Here is a 21,002-nt window from a genome sequence, read left to right on the forward strand (position 1 = left end):
GTCTATTAATTTTTTTTACTGCCTGCACACACACACACACACACAAACACACACATAAAGGTAGAAATGATCACCAAGGAAAAAAAAAAAAAAAAGCAACAACCTTGAAACGATTTCTCTGAGCAAATAATCAGAACTTGCTGAACAAACAAATCGAAACATGATTGTGGCAAGTTTCGTTGAGGCAAAATTACCAACAAAAAATAAAATAAAAAAAAAAACACATATAACAAGACCATAAGTAACCCATTTCACCCGTCCAGCAGGTCATAATGTAAATGATATTTAACACACTACCAACTCACTTGTTTTTCCTCCACCAGCTTTTTATTTTCCTTTCATTTTCAACTTTTATTAAATTTCCACCTTTTGTCCAACTTCAGGTCTGACTTTCTCCGAACCCCTTTATATACTTCTGACCTTCTTTTTTTTTTCTTTTCTTGCCTTTCCTTCCTCTCCACAGTTATCCTCCTCCTCCATCCTTCAACCCTCTCTTTTTTTTCCCTTCACTCCCCTCCAGCTGGTCTAATTTCGTGTTTTGTTGTTACTGTTGCGAAGTGTGTGGTTTATATGCAGCTTTCTGCATTTAGCTCTCACTGGGGGACAGAGCGTTCCATTTACATTTCCCACATAGTGCTGCTGGGTGAAGGCCCTGATTATGCTAAGTATGCATGTGTGTGTGTGTGTGTGTGTGTGTGTATGTGTGTGTGTTCGTATATGGGATGTTTTTGAATAAGGCATAACACATTGATGTGGGAGGGGTGTCAGTTTCCTCTCTTAAAGCTCTAAAGATACTAAAATGTACATCCTCAAAATGATGATTAACGAGAACATAAATAATTGATAGTTTTGTATATTATTCAAGAGCACTTACTCTTAAACTGGGACATCAAACTGTCAAATTCAAAATAATTCATCTGATGAATAAGGGACTTGGTCAAATAGCAACTATTAAACCTACCTAACTTACCACACGTGGCCTAGAGTTCACCACTGTTTTTACTATTATTTCAAAACCATTTGCTTTCAAAATGAGATAACAACATGAGAAATTTCAGGTATGCTCCAACCAAACATACCACATTAGCAAGTGCTTTAAAAAATTGGATTTTTCATCAACCAAATGGAGGACCAACCAAATATATATATAGAGAGATTTATATATTTATATATTTTCTTTGAATCAAGGTTTCCGTTTGTTTCTGTGTTTTAGCATTACAGTGGCTAATGGTATGTGTCTGTGTCACTGGTTCATCTATACAGAAATTAAACCCGGGAATTAAATAGCACTGAAGCTTTCAATTAGCTTCAATTTTTTTGAAGTGTTCTTTGGTCATATGACAGGAACAAGGCCTGTGGCGAACACAACCTCAAGGTATTTCCCCCTTTTTCTTCTATAACATAAAATCTGTCATTGCGTATCGTGGTTATTTCTCAAAGCCCTATCGTTCAAGAATGACTGCAACTTCATGCCGTGTCAGTCACATTTACACACCTCAGTATGTTTTGATTCCTACCATTTATTCATGACAAACTTTTACGTTGCAGTTTTCCGATCGTCCAATCATCTGGCATGGAAGTGGTGGAGTGGGTTAATTACGTGGCCTCGTCAAACTGTACCACTGACATGATGATCTCCAGCTCAGAGAGAGTCAAATTCTTCCTGTTCTTGGCCTATTTTATCAACTTTTCATCTTCACTGCATGATTATTATTTTGTCAGTATGACATTAGTATTATTATTATTTTTTTTTTTTTTGCTTTATACTATAATGGCAAGGTGGGGCTGACGAGCAGAGGGTGCTCAAGTGCTGCCCCAACTGTTCGACATTAAGAAAAATCACATGGCGCTTCAAAGACTTTTACAAATATATTTTTAACATAACCTGCAATAAAACATTTTAATTAAACATATTTAACGTTGTCTACACCTTCTTATGGCGACATATTTATATAGTGACATAAATATATATACGTTTTCATTCAAAGTACGAACCTGAGCTTGATGTGTCTTGTATTGATGGGTGAACCAACCTATCACGGCCCTCGCACGGGGTCACGCGTGCCAAAGGTCAACGTGCGTCATCAAGCGGCTTGAACGTGCAGTGGAGAAGCCAATAGTTTTTATTATCAGGAGGCGCTTTAGCTCCATGCTGTTTGAAACGGGGACCGGGAGCTGCTGCAGAGGACATGAAGGCTGTGGAGTCCTGACTCGGAGCTGATGGAGGGAGATCCATGACGGACAAACGCCGCCGAGACCGAGCCCGGACCTTTAAAGTAAGTCCAAGTTGTGTTTGTGTGTCGACACCCGCCGCGGTGACGGAGAGATCGCTTTGCTTCGGTGATGTGAGCTGCTGTCTGTTTGCTTCTTGTGCTTTGTGGATACGATGGGATGTTTGATTGGTGTGTTTGCTGCTGATGGTGATACTCTGGTTTACCGTGCCACGGTCTCCTGCTGTGTGCGCCTGATCGGTGCCAATCAGCAAACCTGCAGATTGAATGTGAAGACGCCGCTCTCCACACTCATAACCTGCTGCGTTTTATATGTATATATATATATATACCCTAAAGACCTAGTCTATCTGGGCATATAAAATCTGTGATCAATTATGTAAGAGCATATCAGATCATCAGAAGTCGGTGGTCTAATCCCGGCTGGCCCTCCCCTGACACCTGCCCACACTATGAGGGATTCACCAGCACAGCAGGGAATTACAGTATGATAGCTCAAACAACCAGATCATGTCAACTTTTGTTGGGTTGCACTTGGAAAACAAAATGCATATGATAAATTCAGACTTGGTGGGAAAAGGCCCTGAGTATCATTTGACTGGCATGAGCAGTAAATCAAACCCATTTAGAGTTTGAACCGCAAAGACTCGTCATTCCTCAAACAGGGACCTGAAACGTTATCAGCCGCAGCCCAGGTACTATTAGAATTGAAGTACAAATCAAATATCTGGAAGTGTTTTCGCTCTGCCCGTTTCACTGAAGATGCATAAGTGACTTGTGTGAACTTGGGACAGTCTGGTGTCCCATTTGGTTTGATGATCAGCTGTCATTTATGGGCAGTTCTTTTCTCCTTCGTGTTTTTATGTACAGTATGATCAGATTATACTCTTTGAAATGGAACAGGGTCTCTGAGTTGAAACATTTGAGTGGATTAGTAAGCATAGTGACTATGCTTTGGGCAAATATGCCAGCGTGTTTAAAAAAAAAAAAAAAAGTCTTTTTGCAAATCAACAGTACAGTGTTTTTTTTTTTTTTTTTGCTTGTTTTTTTTTAATTGCTGTTTTTTTGATATTGATGATATCAGAAACGGTGGTTTGGAAACTTTAACTGGATTCTGTCAATTCTACTTTTCAGTCTTTTTAGATATGAGATTTTGTCAAAGTACAGCCAGGTACATGTGCGGTGCAGTCCGATTTAAGCATTCTGTCACCAGCTCCTCTCGAAGGTTGTGTCTTTTGTCTCCCGTCACTTCTCAACAGTATATCAATTAACATGATATGAAGTAGACTGCGGTGCCCTCAGGGAGTCTAGTGGATATTTAAGATGCAGCATTACACTCCCATCCCATCACAACCTCAGAGTAAAACTGTGATGACTGTCAATATCAAAATGAGAGCGCGCCTGGTATTTAGAAAATGTGAGGGCAACCTGTTTGCTTTCATGAAAGAAGATAAACGGTGTTTCCCACAAACACCTGAATGCGCATAAACTTAGAAATACTCTGGTGTGGGATGGGTACCTCGCAGACATAATATACATGAATATCAAAAAATGATTGTAAGGAAACATATCAACAGTTGGCAGGGCATGCAACACTCATATGCTAGCTTACAAACACACACAGTGTGAAAAGACAGATGCGCTGTTATCACAGAATGTTAATGTTTTAAAGGAGACAAAACCTCAATGTGTAAAACTGCAAAAGATCACTTTACTTTTTGCATGTGAAGTCTGTTGTCGATTAAATTGTAAATTGTTTTGTTCTACAGTTTGATCTTTAATAAACAACATGCCATTTCAGTTATTTACTTTGAATGCAATTTTTTATGTAATTGCATAACATATCCCATTTATTTTCAAAATAAGATTTTTTTTTTTTAAGTCCTAGCTCTAATTTGTCATTTTTATTTGCAACATACAGTTAGAGAATATAAAATCATCCAAAAAAAAAGGATTATGTGGATTATTCAGATCTATATCATTACTGCCCAACATCCAAAGGTGAGAAGGCCACAGATGATTCACAGAAAAGAGCAGTTTCTGGAAATAGTTTGCAGTGATCAGATGCGGCACACACTCATAGTTTGTATTAGTTACATAATTTCAAGGTTTACAGTCAGGCAGTGGCATATTATTTACAGCCCACTTGGAAGTAATTCATTGGACTGAAATTAAATTGTGTTGAATCAGGTTGGTTATGAGTGTAATTCAATATATTCCATATACATGCATTCACTGAAGGGCAGTTCCTGGACTCAGAAACAATCTGTGACAGCTTTCAGATAACGACTGACACGCAGGCTGTCTGCCTGCCATTTTGTATGCAGGACGTCTTGACGTCATCACAGAGCCGCTTCTGGAACATGCGGATGCACAGTAAGCACCAAAACAAGGAGGAAACTACAATAATGGAGGGAAGCGAGATTCAACTGGCGCTGTCCTTGTTGAAGGCAAAGATTTGGACTCATTTTGGTTTTTACCAAGAGTCCCATGAAATCTGTTTTATTTTTTCCCAAATTCCGTTAAAATTTTAACATATTTGTGTTTTGTTTTGTTTTTTTTTTCCTTTTCCCCCCAGTTTTCTGTGGAGGGGTTCAGTCTCTTGTCTTGTCTAGTCTCTGGAGGGGTCCATTCTACTCTTTGTGGGGGGCAATTTGTGGAGGCGGGGTCCGGTGTCTTGTCAAGTCTGGTCTGATCTGGCTTACTCTCTTTTATGCAACAATTCCATGTAATCATGGATAAATGTTTAAAACTTCATAAATGTGAAAAAGACACTTTAATGTCTCCATTTGTCATTCTGTGTTGCAAAGCAGACTGGAGTAGATCATGAGGATCCTTTGCGCACCTATAGATTGAAGCAGAAATCATAATGAAACAAAATGTTTTGAATTGAAAATCAATTTTGAATTTAGAATCGTAGTCCCCAAAAACCTGAATCGAATCGTGAGATGGTAAAAGATTCCCATCCCTACAAATTACAATTATGTTTGAATTCTATTAGTTATTTTTAAAAGTATTTGCCTATTTATTTCATTCAGTATGCTCAAATGCACTGTTGCACAATTGTCAGTTTTAGAAATGTTTCTTACCTCGAATCCCATCCTGTTTAATAATTGAATTTCCTTGGAGTTGAACTGGTTATTTACATTTGATTTGTGGTTATGGCAGGACTTTGATACCCATATCAAAGAAAATGTACAAAAGGTGCCAAAACCAAACCACACAGTATAGAAAAATAACAAAGCAGCGACAGCCAAAGCATTTTCTCAGCTATCTATTCCAATCAAAAAACTTATTTACACAAAAATGTATTGATACTTAGGCTAGCTCTGTTTTTAGGGCATCTTTCTTCTCCTCTTCACTCACTTCCCCCGAGGACTGTTCTAGATGGCTCTAGTTGATTTAAAAAAAAAAAAAAAAAAAGTTTGCTAACCTAAGAGCAACTCTTGGCATCTTCCCGTATACTCCAATAAGAACTTCTGTGCTATGATCCCTCTTGAGATCCAGAAGCCCCAGTCACATCAATGTATGACGACAACCTCTTTTCCCGGCATGAGGTCAAACTCAAGACACAGATCTGTTCTACACACGCGCCCCCAGTGACCTTTTTATTGTCATTCAAGGTGACAAGAAGCGAGACGAAAACTCCTCCCACCATGTGTCTCCATCTCTTGGGCCCATCTAGTTTAGTATTCAGTTTTATGTGCTGGGGAGTGGCTGGAGCCACAACGCTCCACTGCGGCAGCCTTGCCAAGGCAGCAAAGCCCCTCCATCTGCAGCTTCAGGTCCCTGCGACCTACACCAGCTTTTCCGTCTTTCTCATTCCACGTCTACGATGCAACACCCACAGCAGGTCATATCCGAAGCCAGGTGACTCTGTTACTCTATTATTAACTTTTCGTGGCTGAAGTTCCACCTTGAAACACAGAGAGGATAAATCCCTAAAGATCCTCACAAGTGAACCACACACAAACGAAGTAGTTACAGATGAATGACATCCATCAGGGGCATTTTAAAGCTAAAGTGATTTGTATAAATGTTCTGCCCAAGAATGCCATCCTCTAACACATTTGATATGAAGTTCAAAATCATATAATTTTTATCGATATCCATCTTACAATATGGTTAAGAACTATATACAGTGCGAGCGTGGGCATATGCTTAGATGGCTGTAGGGAGCACTGCTTCTAATCCCTACGTCTCAGCCTGCGACTAAAGGTGAGTCTTTAGTGTAGGAAAGGAAAAAAGATGCTTTTGGCCTTTCTGGCTTTATTAAATTGGACAGCTTGAAGAGTGCCCCCAAATGGGGAATGACATGTGGCAAATGACGATGAACCAGTGTCGCCGAAGAGCATCTCGTAGCCTCCTGTTTATTCGCTGCGAGCTCCGCCCACTATTCCACCGGCGGCTCATCTTTATTGTTAGAGCCCACAGCACTACTTATTGGTAGCATCGTCCTCGTAGCGTATTAGAAATCTTTAATAACTCTTTCTGTTTGTTTCTTCTTATTTTTAATTGGTTTAATAGCTGGTTTTCTCATTCCTTTTTTTGTTTCAGTTGCAGATTTCAAAGTCCTACATAAAATCATTCAGCCCCCCCCACCCTTTTTTTTTTTTCTCTCTCCTCCATTTTAGCTTATTCGGGTTTTCCCCAGTCTCTTGTACTGACTCCAGCCATATAACTCGCTCTCACCAACCTTTTTTTTTTAGACATTCTCAAAAACAGCCTAAATTCTCTGTGGCATTGATTCCACAAGATTTTGGAAACCATTCATTAGAGATTCTCCTTGAGGCAGATGAGACTGCACGGCATAGTTTCTGCAAGTTTGTCAGATGCACACTGCTTATCTCCTGTTCTACCACATCCCAGATGTGCTCTATTGGAATCAAATCTGTGGCTGAGTAGGCCACTGTCACTACCTGAACCCATGCCATGTCTATACGGGTTGGAGCCTTTTTTTTTTTCCAGAGAAGGTGGATGAAGAAGTAGCCTTTAGAAAAAGGACATTTGTGGCTTGAAAAGATGTAAGATAATCAGGCTGTGTTATTCAAACTACAGTTATTTTGTGTTAAGTGGCCCACATAATGACACAAAAAAAAAAAACAAAACCCAAAACTGACTGCAGATAGACAGAGTCCATGTAGTCATACTGTTGATGCTGAATTTTGACTCAACAGTCAGCAGAAATCCAGATTGATCAGACTGGTCTATGTCTTTCCAGGCTGCAGCAGCCCATCCAAGGTGAGTCTGTGCCCACTGCAGCCTTAGATTTCTGTTCTCGGCTGTCAGCGATGGAACCTGATGTGGTCTTCTGCTGTTGTAGCCCATCCGTCTCAAGAGCTGACATGTTTTTTATTCTGAGATAGTAGTCATCCCCCTCTGACTTCTCTCATCACCACAGCCTTTCTATCCTCAGAACTGCTGCTCACTGTGGGTTTTTTTTTTTTTTGGTGTCTGTTTTCGCACCCTTCTGGGTAAACTCTCAAGACTGTTGTTATTGAAAATCGAAGGAGATCAGCAGTTTCAGAAAACTTCAAACTAGCCCATCTGGCACCAACAACCGCGCCCTAGTCAAAGTCACTGAGATCACTTTTTTCTCCTTTCTGATGTTTAACAGAACCTGGAGCTGCATGATTACATACTCTGCAGTGCTGTTGGACTGCAATCCAGTCAGATTGGCTGATTTAGATTGCGTGGATCCTAACCCTAACCCCTATAAAGTGCTTTTAGAGTGTATATACTGTAATACAGCATTTAGGGAAATTATGACTTGAACTATACCTCAACATTTGATGAATTTAATGTCATTCTGTATGCATTAAAACATGTCACATCCTTGAGTTGAGAAATGTTGAGCAGCACGACAGCAGCATTTAAACTATCTGTGAAAAGGCTAGTGCTGTGGGTGACACGCTAAAGTCATTTGTGTTCATAGTTCAAATGCTTTTTACTGCAATGTTACTTGAACTTCTCTCAAACGGCATTGGTCCAATGACTAGACAGATCATCAGAAGTGCTAACATTATCTCTGCTAAATTCACTGCATGGAGTTTAGCCAAAGCAGCATGTTGACACTGCCAGTTTCCCGCTTGTCGACTGTCGATGGTGTATTTTATGTTTAGTTAGTTTAAAAAAAAAAAAAAAAACCTTGAGGAAAGATAAGCTTTCTAAGCAATGTAACATTTTGGTGTTTTGCTCATTTATCATCATACATATTTTAGTTTTACAGAAAAATAACACCACAGATGTCTGCAGTATTTCTTTCATGTATTTTTTGTTTATCAATTTGTCCTGTATCTTTGTATTCTGCTCCAGCACGTCATCAATCTCCCTCTGTGCGACTGAAATCAACACACACGCACAGGGCAGCGTGACGATATTAAAGTCAATCTCGCTCTGCTTACCATTCATACACGTGAAAACACATATGAATACACACACATATGCACATATGCTTGGGCGCACACGCTGTGTCACACCATCCAAATAGATTGACATAGTGTCCATGTTGCCTCAGCTGACAGGATCAATGATGATTCTGTGTGTGATAAATGGAGATATGGAAGCGGATGCTGGAGAGTAGGTGCCATTTTAATATGTCGTATATATGACAAAGAGAGCTGGTGTGCAAGAGTGTTTCTGCTCAGTTTAGGGTTTGGAACCGAGTCGCTTATGCAGCTAGACATATGAACACTTGCATACAGAAATGTTTTTTTCACGTTGTTAAGGCCTCATACCATAATCATTTGAAGCGCCCTCATCGATCGGCATTCACTAGCCCAGAATGGCAGCTTTAACTGAATAACATCTGTGGTAAACTCCATAGTTTGGGCTTATTTTAGGAATAAATGATGTAAGGTCACCGCTCACGACGTATGTCAGAGCAAAGACCAGGAGATAAAAGCAAGGACCTGCGTGTAGTTGCGTTAAGGCACCATCATAATGTTCCAAACGCACTACAATTGAACCCTAAACGTAAAGCTTAACCACGGAACATGTAATGCAATGTAAAATATTCAACATCATATTATGAAGTAATATCAAAGAATTGAAGTTGTTGAAAGGCTGACAGCATTGACACTAAAGCTTATGCAGATGGAAACACAAAGAAATGAGAAACAATTCATGTTTTATATTCTACAGTGCAGTAGGATTTTCACATGTACACAAACACACACCACACAGAGATCTCTTACCCGTCGAGACTGGATCTCTTTGACGTATAAAGGCAGTAAGAATTCAGACACTCCCTCCAATCTGACACCTTGCTTTGTCACCCGCAAATTTCCCATACCATCCTAAAAAGATACATACAGAGAGAAAGAGAGAGAGAAGGTCAGTGGTCATTAGGAGAATAACTTGAAAATAAAAACAATCAAAATTAGTTGATTTTTCTCATCTCCTCTGAGGAAGAAAATCCATCGACATATTAATGTCAGAAAAACCTGCAGTTCCATTATTTCATTCACAGTAATACACACAGATAAGACAGAAAAAGGGAAAAGAATATGAATGCTAATGAACAGTTTTTCCGACAGGTACATTTGTTTATTCGCCTTTAGGTTGTAAATGTCCTTATTTGAAGATGTTTTAGGCCTCATTTGAATGCTGCTTGACAGATTTTAATATGAAATCAGCGGCTCAATGACGTGAGAAAAATGTATGCTTTCCGAAGCCACTGTATGCCCGATACATGCCATGAAATTGTTTTTGAGTACTTGTGAGTAATGCAACAACATCAAGTCTCTTCCTATAAAACAGTGACATCTCAAACTCCTCAGTGCTCTGTATGAAAATTGATCTATATAGATATATTGATCCAGTATAATGCTATTTTGGATGACTAGCTTCCCTCATCCATCATGTGAAACTGCATTGGCTATGAGCCTACTTGTGTGTAGGTGTGTGTGTTATACAGTTTTACTCTGAAACTCATTCACATCTTAAATGCATGAAAACACACAATTTATGGGATTTGCCCAGTTTCATTTGCGTCACTTTCCAAATTCAGTTTAGAAAAGAAAGTCAGTGTTGAAGACATTTACACTTTTTGAGTTCTTGGGTTGAGCCAAATTAAAATATGCTCAGAGCTTTTAAGGATTTCTTCATACCCCATAGATACTTATTAACATTAGTCATTGATGAGCAGTCTAATATTGATGTGAACTGGGACTATCTTGCATTCTCATGGGTCGTCCACAGTTGGATCCTGATTTACATTACATTCTTAAGTCTACTAGGAACATATTTTTAATGGAGGCAGGTGATTAATAATACATTTATTCAAATTCAAAGAGCATCATACATAATCACTACATCATATCGAAACCATAGAAAGGAAAGGCACACTGTCAAAGCCGTGTGAAAGTTTTAGTTTCAAACTGTTGACGATAGATTGGTGTTGTCACAAAAGCACCTGGATCTTTATATAACCATCATGCTTACAGTGCAGTAGGAAAACACAAGGAACCTAACTGGTTGAGGTATAGAAGCAAGTGGAACAGGATTTGGCAAGGGGAAGAGGGGGAGGATTTCCTGCTCGTAAGGGAGAGCCTCTTTTAAAAAAAAATGTCAGTGCACTTAAATACACCTTAAAAATTTAAATAAGTAAAAAAAAAAAAAAAGTTTCATTTGAATAGGTTCATATTTAGTAATTTTGCTTTTATTTTTTTGCCATTCATTTTGCGGTGACTTAACTACAGGAAATATTTTCTTTCTTTCCCTGTTTCCTAACAGAAAGCCTCATGGTGATGCTTTATGCTGTTTTTGTTGTGAAACGATGTCTAACTTAACAAAACTATGAGGTATGTGCTATGCTGCATTAATACCCCACTACCCTGGCAAGAACGAAATGCCATTATTAATATTATTATTATTTCTTTTTTTTTTCATAAAGAGAGAGAAAATGATCAGGCTCTTTGAATTAATTTTAAGAATAAATTTGGTGCTTTACTGCATTATTTCTGGCAAACTGTGTGCGATTTTATAAAATGGTTTTGTGCCAGCTTATGTTTAGCTGTGTGGCATTTTAGAGATTCAGCGTGAGGGAATGGTTAAAAAAAAATAGTTGGATCAGCCTTACACAGTAAGACTGAATTCTTTTCAAACAGCCATGCAGGGTATTAGAATAGCAGGGGCTCTCACGGCGCAGAGACAGCTACTGTACCATGTTGAATTGATGCTTAGGAGAGTGACGGTGCACAGAGCATAGCAATGCAACGCAACAGCTACTCTGACTGTGGGCTTGGAGAGAGTTTGGTGAGGCTTCTGCATCGTAGATATCGCGTGGAAAATAACTCCAGGCAGCGATGTGAGTGAAAGATCAGCGGTAATCACATGATGTTATCATGTACCAGAAAACTCTAATATCAAGTAAGCCAGTTTTTAAAATATGAAATATTTGAACATAAATGCAACACTTTTTTCCATTATATGTTCTTTTCCACTTTATATTAGTGCGAAATTAAGATGAACACGCACGTCTTCATGTTTACTTCAGGTAAAACATTTTCAGACAAAATTTGCTACTAGTGTGAAATAGAGGCAAACACTGTGGATTGAATCACTTCAGGATGAAATTTGAATAACTCTCCAGCAGACCATGCCACTCAATGAACACAAATTAGTCTTGCTTCACTGGGATTCAGGTTTCTTTTCATGTTCAAATATTGATTAAACTGTCCATTGAGATAGGAATTCTGTTCAGACTGCTGCAGAGATTTGTCACTAATTCTTAGGTGCGACAAACTAACAATGCCCTTCATATTGCAAATATTCTTGAGACATAACAGGAAGGACACACTGCTGGAGAGAACCCGGGAGGATCAGAATGAGAAAAAGCAGATACAGATACAGGAAAACAAAAATCAAATAGGAATAAATCAAACATGAGAAGCCTGAAATTTCCAGTCCATTTTAAGTTAATTAGTGCAAGAGTTCTTTAGTTTTGGCCCCCAAAAATCTTTGTGATCACAGAAGCGGAGGAAGGAGAAGCAACACAAGCAGTGCAAAGTGGCATTTATTGAGAGAATTGTGCATACTTCAGAAATGATATCAGAAAAAAAGAAGGCAATACTGTTGGAGGCATTGTTACCATGCTGAACTTTAGTGGCACTTGTTGGGAAGCAGTTAAATGAGCGCCATAGAGATTGATAGATTTCGCCAAAGGGACCTTAGCAGCCGCACTGCAAAACGTCTTTGTTGATCCCGGTACGTGTGCAAGCTTTTCACTTGGATGTGAAAGGTTTTCAGCAGTTTTATTTGACGGTCTCAGGTGTATTTGTGTGTGCATACTTTACTTACTGTCAAAAAGATTTTGTTGTCTATGACATCCATTGACATCTGTTTTTATTGCAGATCTACAGTATAGTCATGAACTGCTTATCTTTTCAGAGGTGGGCAAGTGCTAATGTCCAGTAGTTACAAAAAACAACAGCGTATTAGTCTGTATGTAATCCACAGACAGACATGCTTGCTCATACAAACAAAGAAAAGTCATATGTGTTTCAGATGGAAGTAATAAAGCAGCCAGAGGTGGTGCTGTTAGATCTATATTCATTACACTGAATATAAAATGGAGCATGGAGCCCTTTCAATACGTTGTAACAAAACCCCAGGGCTCGACGCTTTACTTACATAATACACAAACATTAACACATCCATCCCTGTATAGAAGTACATAGTAATGTGAAAGGCGCGCACGCAGGCAGAGGGAGAGCGGCATGCATAAAGAATGAGCTCAGGCTGAACACATTCACACTCACCACTTACTGTGCCATGCATCTCTAATCTCTGACTCTCCCTCCTCGCTCGCTCTGTCTCTGGATTTGAAAAACATGACGACAATCATGTTAAAATTAATAAGGTGGTTTTATTGCACCTCGCTGCTGCACTGTCCAACACTGAGACCTCATTGAGACTGAACATGACAGCGCTCCGTCTTTCTCTGTATCTCACACACTTTTAGTCAAACACAGCCGTGATGTATAGCTATAGTTTAATTTTTATTATCCGTATTGAGATAGCTCAAATCATTAATGTAGTATATTGATAGTCCAAATTTCACTTTTTTTTTCTGAGATGACGGACTTTTGTTTTTCTTGCCTCTTATAAATTCTACAAGTACAGATTTTTGCTCTTGAATTACAGATTCCCTTCCTCTGTCCGGTCACTTTACATTTAAACGCCAGATATTTCATCTGGCTACATTTTGGTCAGTCCACATTCATGCCAACGTGCTTCATCTGGCGTTATTCTGATTCTTATTGTCTTTTGGAGCCTGGTTGTGTTTTTTTTCTATAGTAATGTGAATAGTTCTTATATACATTTCCCTGATTTAAATGTCATATCTTCAGTGTTACTGACACGCTCCTGAAGCAGTGAAGCATTTGCATGTTGAGAAGACCCTTTACAGACTCTCCAAAGCATTGGAACTAAAAGCCCCTCTGCTCATCGGTTCTTTTGATCAGTTCCAGCATGCTTTTCAGAGTCCAGTGGGCTCGTCAACTCACTGTGCAACTTGCATTACAAATCGCAGAAGGAACACGCCTCCTCGTTGTGTCATCGTTTACAACTTGAATGGATGAAGTAATATTATGAGTGTAGTCACAAAAACAGGAAAAATAAAGACATGAGTGTGACTTGTGATACAAGCAATCAGCTTAACATGTTCTCTCCAAGTTCGATGTCAGCAAAAAGCAGTAGGCTGATGTTAGACGCTTCGACTGCACCGGTGTCTAGTCTCTCTCTTAACTTAGCAGTGTGTGTGTTTTTTGTTTACCAGACATTTGCAAGAAATTTTCTTTGCCCTCTACATCTGGCAAGAGTAGGAGTGAAATAAAAGAAGCTCTCTGGTTGGATAAATGCCAATAAACAACAGTGGGGAACAGATTGTAGATGTAACTCAGAGAAGATGCATGCCCATATGTGAGTGCAATAAATGAAACTTGTGCTTTCGAGCAACATCTCTATGAGAACCCGTCCGGACGGTATGTGGCACAAGTTGAAAAGGAGACATCTCTCATCTATCATCTTGCAGTCAAGGTTTATTTATAATCCTTGACTACCTTAAAATGGATTTACATTAGTCATTTGTCAAAAGTTTAATTTCGCTGGGCAAAATGGATGCAGAGCCAAGCCATAATATACATTGTATCTCATATTTAACATCTCTAAAAGGAAATGTCAGGGGGCCAGATGCAACTGATAAAAGGTCGGCTATGCAACGTCTGTTTGCACTGAGAAAATCACAAAGAAGCAGAATGACAATTGGAGAATTGATAATGGCCATGATATCTGTCAAAACTTATGTTTTATCACCTTCACTGCAGTTTGTAGGAACTAACAAGTAGCTTTTCACTTCACATATCACAGCTACCAGGCATGACCCTTCATTAACTGTTACACGACCTTCAATTTAGAGGTCATAGCTACAAAGGCAGGAAAGGCACTTTCATTTTTGGGGACTGGCAAACTGGTAAGCCTTAAAGGCCTTACATATTCAATTAAAAAGGGGCGTTATTGCTTATTACCTGACACTGTATATTTTACCTTAAATGACATTCCTTTTGTCTGTTTTCCTGCCACTGACCCCGCATTAAATAACTAACTGACACCCATTCAACCCTCATCAATCCATTTCAGGAAGTATGAGCCCAGCTGCTTTCAAAGTAGCTAAAAATGAAGTGAATCATTTAGACATTACTGAGAAGATTTGGACTTTTAATACACTAGCTCTGCAATTATGAATTACACACTACACAGTGCTGGTCTGTCACTTTAAAATGAAATAAAGAAAATGAAAAGCCAGCCAAGTACCCACAAGCTAATAACAAGTGTGCATGATGTTTTTGGTTTTATGCAGGTGATATAAATTACAGACATTCTTTTAGCTTCCTCCCTCTCTTGGCTCCATCACTCTCCATAAGTTTCAAACAATCTCTTAAGAACAGTCACCTTCAACCTTTTAAATAAAAAATAAAACAAAAAGCAATGTGCTGCGTTGTTGGATTTGTAGCTTTAGATGACAGAATGAAATATAACCCAGCAATGCCAAACACAGGCTCTTCCTCTTTCCCATCCCTTGTCAGTTTGGCCACATTATCAGTGAATGCATCCTTTGGCAGAAAAGCAAAATGAACAAATAAAAATAATCAAGGTAATAGACGAATCAGTTAATTTGGTAAGAATGACGACAACTAATCAGACAACAAAACTGTCCTCTGCTTGGCATTCTGTGTTTCAGATGTGTCTGCCAACTGAAACAGGCTTCACTGATATAGGCTCTACAATAATTTTCTTGCCAAAAAAAACCCAAAACAAAACATCAACCCTTGGGGCTATTCCAATAATGATAATGTGTATCATCACCACGTCACGTCACCTCTTCTTTCCTGTTTACTTTCTTTTATTCCTTCAGTGGATGAATGTGCCACTTTAAATTCAGCCAGCTTTTGCACCTCTATTTAACTTAAAACACAATGCCTCTTACTCTGGCTGCTGATGGCATGAAGAAGTTACAAAAGATCATTATATTAAAACGAATTTGCTGCTTTCTCTCGATACTTGGGTGTAGAGCGGGTGGCTCTGCTGTTTCTGTCTTGATCGTGCCTGGCCCCACCTGTCTCCCTAAATAGTCAAAAAATTGGCAAAGTAGCTTGGTGTTTGTGGAGCTGTGAAGTTATCTCAACCCCAGCTCACATAGGGTTGACCGATACCAGGCTGCAAACCTGTTTATTTCTCTTTTAAACTTGGGCATTTCAACGTGGGAGTCTTTGAGAATTGAGTTGTTTTTGGAGCCAGCCTCAGCGGGCCGTATGAAAAACTGAACTTCCCCTTTCATTTTTCAGCCCCAAGGGTTGCCACTTGGAGGCAAACACAAAAGTGCACTCAAGGAAAAAAAAAAAACAAAAACAAACAAACTTGTTTTCACAGTAAAATATACACACTCATTCATATGTACATGTTGCATGTAGCTACACTATTAACCCCAGCGCACAACTGATACAAATTCAGTTACATGCAGGCTAAGTTATGGACCTTTTCCCAGTTTCACTCTACCTCACAATCCTAAATCTCAGCCATGACACATGACGGGGGGGTTTCAGAAGCAATCGGCTTTCACATAAAAAAGTAACCCTGGGTTAAGTTCAAACACTATAACTTAACAGACTAAGAAAAAATAGAGATATGTGACGAGGGGCCAATCTGTACAACCACAGAGAAGGATTTCCACCACAAGAGCTCATATGCACATACACACTTTCTTGAGCAGTGGTTTGGAATAATGATGTCGTCTCGTGCAGGAGAAACACTTATGAATAGCTGGTTGCCCGGTAGTAACGGCATTGCTTCCAGTAATGGGAAGCAATATTGTTTATTGCCCCAAAACAAGGAACCATTTGTGAAGAGAATGACAAGCTCTATCTGAAATGAACAGCTTTTGTTTTTGTATGCTCACAGCCCCCTAAACTTTGAGGGTCTCTGCAATGTATCTTTCCAACAATGTGAAGAAAAATCTGTTCAGAACATGCAATCTTTTTTTTTTTTTATACTTCAACAGTTTTTTTTCTGTGCTACGAACTGTAAAATAGTGATTGATTGAAACGCCATATGATGTTAATTGTGAATATGGCTTGGCTAAGACAAGGCACATCTTAATTCTGGTTATTAAAATGGGCCTGTATGTGTTTTTGTATCTGTAAGGTCACCAGACCATGAACGCCCTCTTCAACGTAGTTGCCAGAGAGATAATAATGGATTCCCCATCGCGATGAGGTTAACTGGCAAACTGTCCCATTAGGTGAAAGCATATCATATACAAGGTTATGCACACATAACACCCACACCAATCTTATACGAAGCACCGACATGTTTATCACCATGACTTCTAGATGTCCACACACACACACACAATAGATCTGTTTGTCCCTGTGGTGATGGATAGGTTGGGAAAGTATTTTGCAGGCATCTCTAATATTCAGGACTGCTGTAATTTTTCACACAACCTTTTATGTCAGCCAATAGACCCAAAGAGCGGGAGCGAGACAACGAGAGAGCAGTGTCCCAAGGAAACCAGCTGAAAAAAACTGCTTAAGGGATGCTCAATTTAGGGAATTTATTTTGTTACTTTGGTTGTCTTTTGCCTTCTTGACCGCTTAAAGCCATAACAGATGGTTCCTGACTGAGAAATCTTGAATTATTTGTCAGAGAGCTTCAACACAACTCCTGGAGATTTTTTGTTTTTTTTTTTTTTAAATACAATTTTAGCATTACTGGTTCTGACACCTGTATTTGTGTATCATTAACTTGAGCCCTGGCCCCCAACAACAGGTTGTGGCCATTTCAGAAGTGGTTGAAATAGAGTTTCATAGTAGTCTATGAATTGCAAAGTCCATTACACCTAACAGAAAAAAACGAAATAACAGGGAGAGACAATCTGGCTTCAGCACCACACCGGGAGTCACAACAGCTTTGCTGTCTTAGGTTGTTGGCCAATCAATTGCACTTCTGTGGAAATTAGTTGAAAATTGTTGCTGCGGTTAATTCCTCTGCACAAATGAGCTACAGCCAATGTTGACAAACTTCTCAGAGTTTAAACCTTTGCCCACTGGAGGGCGCTGTGGTGAAAATGGATGGTTGACTTTGGGCAATGAAGTACAGAGTGTTTTCAGGGAGGCTACAAAACCTGGGGAAAAAAAGGAACAGAAGAAAACTTATTGGCCTTAATTTTAAGAAGTTGTATGCTGGGCTGCATGCCAAGCTCTTGGAGAGTGTCCAGCTTGCAGGTGGGTGTGCTGAGGGATGAACTGACATCAATGGCTTTCAGTTAGGTGCTTCTCATGAATGTTGCCCGAGCAAAGTTGCTCTGTGTGCTTTGTACGTTTTGACTTTATAAACAATTTCATTGTTTTAAAAAAGATATATATATATATATATAAAAGGTAAAACTGGGAAAAACATTAAAGGTCCTTGAAATGTTGTTTCTGGTCTTATGGTCTTCAGCTGCTTTCTCCAAGTATTTCTTGTGTCTCCATGAGAAATTTGGTGTGTAGTGTCATGCTAGTTTTGGTTGTGGTTGGAGGGGTCTGCCGACTGGAGTCTGCCTTTTAGTGACCCCGGCCAATGGCTAATGTCAAACAATTTATTTTAAGATTAGCTACCAGTGGCTACATTGTGCAACGTATTGTGTTGGCAGCAGTGAATAAACATTTATTATAATAAGATCTTGCATGATATCTGAGCGCAAAACTTTACGTGGCATTGAATCGGAGCATGAGCAAGAACAATTAATATCTGTGACAATAGTGGGATCATTATTATAAATTAATACCATCTTTGTGAACTATCCTGGAAATTTCAACCTCATATTGTTGAAAGTTATTGAAAGTATTGACAGCGTCACAGGAGGCAGTTTGCTGAGAAGGCGGCGCCACCTCACCGTAGCTCTCCAGGAGCCAACAGCTGCAGCATGTCACGCTTCTTTTTCTTTATTTCCCTCCTTCCCTCTGCTTTCCTCTCCACCCTCTCCTTCTTATCTCTCTTCTTTGCTCTTCCCTAAAAATGCACAATTTCCTTGAGCTTATGGTGCTTTGGCATTGCACTAACACTGCCAGAGTGGGATTAAGAAAATGGATTATAACTTGGTTAAACCACGTTTAAAATCGAAGCAGGCATGATACGCTGGGTCATGTTAATTAGCCAGTTATTTCCTGTAGCAAAAGTTTCCACCAAAAAATAGACACAAAACTGCAGAAATACCACACATTCTCAGATAGTATCCCTATAACCAGGCCTTTATTAATGTACAATATTCTTTTATTTCAGATGATCACTTTTAGAAGTATGCTTGAAATATTCCTAGAAAGGTTTCTGATAGGAAGAAAAAAAAATATTCGGAATGACAATCTGACAAAAGTGACTGATGCAAAGGACAAACACTAATTAATAAGCATTCAGTCTCTCTTACTCTGTGAGGCATACTAATGCTGGGGTGTTTTTAAATGAAAAAATAAGTTAAATTAAAATACTTTCCTGCTGTTTTCATCCATAACGGTATGTGATTCAGCTTCTGTGACGGTATTTACTGCCTGCTTCTCCAAGTCCAGACAGGAAGATCAGATCTACTACAGATAATACACTAATTATTGATTTGTACCTGTACAGCTGCACATCAAACAACCTAAAGAATCAATTTAAGTTTTTTCAAAGCAAATCGTACTTAGGACTGACAGATTTTTTTATTTATTGATTTATTTATTTTTTAGGTAGAGCTTGGTGAAAATGATGTAGCATGTGTCAGTTTTCCTGGTGGGACAGATATTAACCTTTCTGAAGTTGGGCTGGGGTTATACATGAACACAGCCTTTAGTGTCCACAAATGAAAAAGTCACTGTCTCCTGTGTGAACTCGCACCTGCACCCTGAATCACCTCTTTCTGATAAATGACAGCAGAGAGATTCCTGCTGCTTCGCACATGCCACACGGACCACTCACCCACTGAAATCGCACACAAAATCACAAAGGAACAAGTTGACGAGTGCAGTTGACATCGCCTTGCCTTCGCCAACAGCCGTGTCCTACCTCACCTCTACAACCTGTGAGACAGTGTGAGTGACAAATGACAGCAAATGCTTAATGCCTTATCCCACTTGTCCCACCACTCTCACCCTACTCTCTCACCTTTGTTAAAAAAACAAAACAAAAATTAGTTTCAGTCAATTAGTCAGTGGGAAGAGGCTCAGTGCTTAGATTTACCACACTCATCTCTGACAAAGAGTCAAAAATCAGTTGAAATTCAACATTTCGGAGGACCCATAAAACTCCAACACTTTGTGAGAAGGCCATGTGTAGAAAGTAAATCATCTATGTAACGTGAAGTTAGCATAGTTTCGGAAACTTGTAACTAACATCTAAAATCATTCCTCCATTCATACATAGCAATCTATTGATTTACTGGTAAGTAAGAATTTCCTCAAGCATGTTGTTCGCTCAAAGCTTTGGAGAGAGACTGCTAGACTTTGGACATCCTCCACTGACTTCTGCTTTAAGTGAATAGAAGACTGACATGACCAGTCTGAAGGAATAGTGACAGCTTTTCTGTCAGTGTCTGCTCGCCTCAGTGCTTCCTGTTTGGCCCCTCTGAGGTGCAAAACATGACACTAAGACACAATCAGAAACGAACTGAAATACTCATGTCAGAGGGAGAAACAGAACAGTTTCCAGTGTTTACAGTGCTCGGGTAGTCAGCTACACCTGGTACCTCAAACCTCAATTATTAGCGATTGTGGTCATTGACAGTGACTTTAAAATTTTCTTCAGTATGCGAAATTTCAGTCAGTTTTACTGCAGTTGTCAGATTTGATAGCCAGTGAGTGAATAGTTGCCACAGGAACTGCTTTCCCAAGTATTTATTTAATTAAATGGAACGCACTTTATGAAAGATAAACCTCACCCATTCATGTTCTACATTAGCTACACTGTCTTAACCGGGACTATTTAAAATATCACAAGTCAGAGTGCTAATATTGACTTGTTGATATTCAGAGCGGCTGCAGCCATTTATTTACCTTCCTAACACAACAATTGCATTTAATCCAAAATGCAGCCCTGTTTCTGAAAATTATGTATGGCACAAGGACTCCCTGCAGCATACATTTCATCAACTTGCGGGAAAAATATATCCACTATGTTCAAATCTGACTCGAAATGAAAGTGTGATTTGCATGACAAGGCAAAGGTTGTTGGACTTCTTGAATGCACCGTCACATTATT

At 39.2% G+C, this 21,002-nt stretch overlaps 1 protein-coding gene across 1 annotated transcript in view; it reads right to left on the reverse strand.

Annotated features, from left to right (window-relative positions):
• Positions 1 to 21,002, reverse strand: part of sgcz (sarcoglycan zeta) — a 132,800-nt gene that overhangs the window by 80,030 nt on the left and 31,768 nt on the right. Inside the window, exon 2 of the mRNA XM_029508208.1 lies at positions 9,428 to 9,529. Coding sequence (XP_029364068.1) covers positions 9,428 to 9,529 — 102 coding nt within the window. The remainder of the gene's footprint in view (positions 1 to 9,427; positions 9,530 to 21,002) is intronic.

This window comes from Echeneis naucrates, chromosome 1 (assembly GCF_900963305.1).
Source record: "Echeneis naucrates chromosome 1, fEcheNa1.1, whole genome shotgun sequence".
Taxonomy (NCBI): Eukaryota; Metazoa; Chordata; class Actinopteri; order Carangiformes; family Echeneidae; genus Echeneis; species Echeneis naucrates.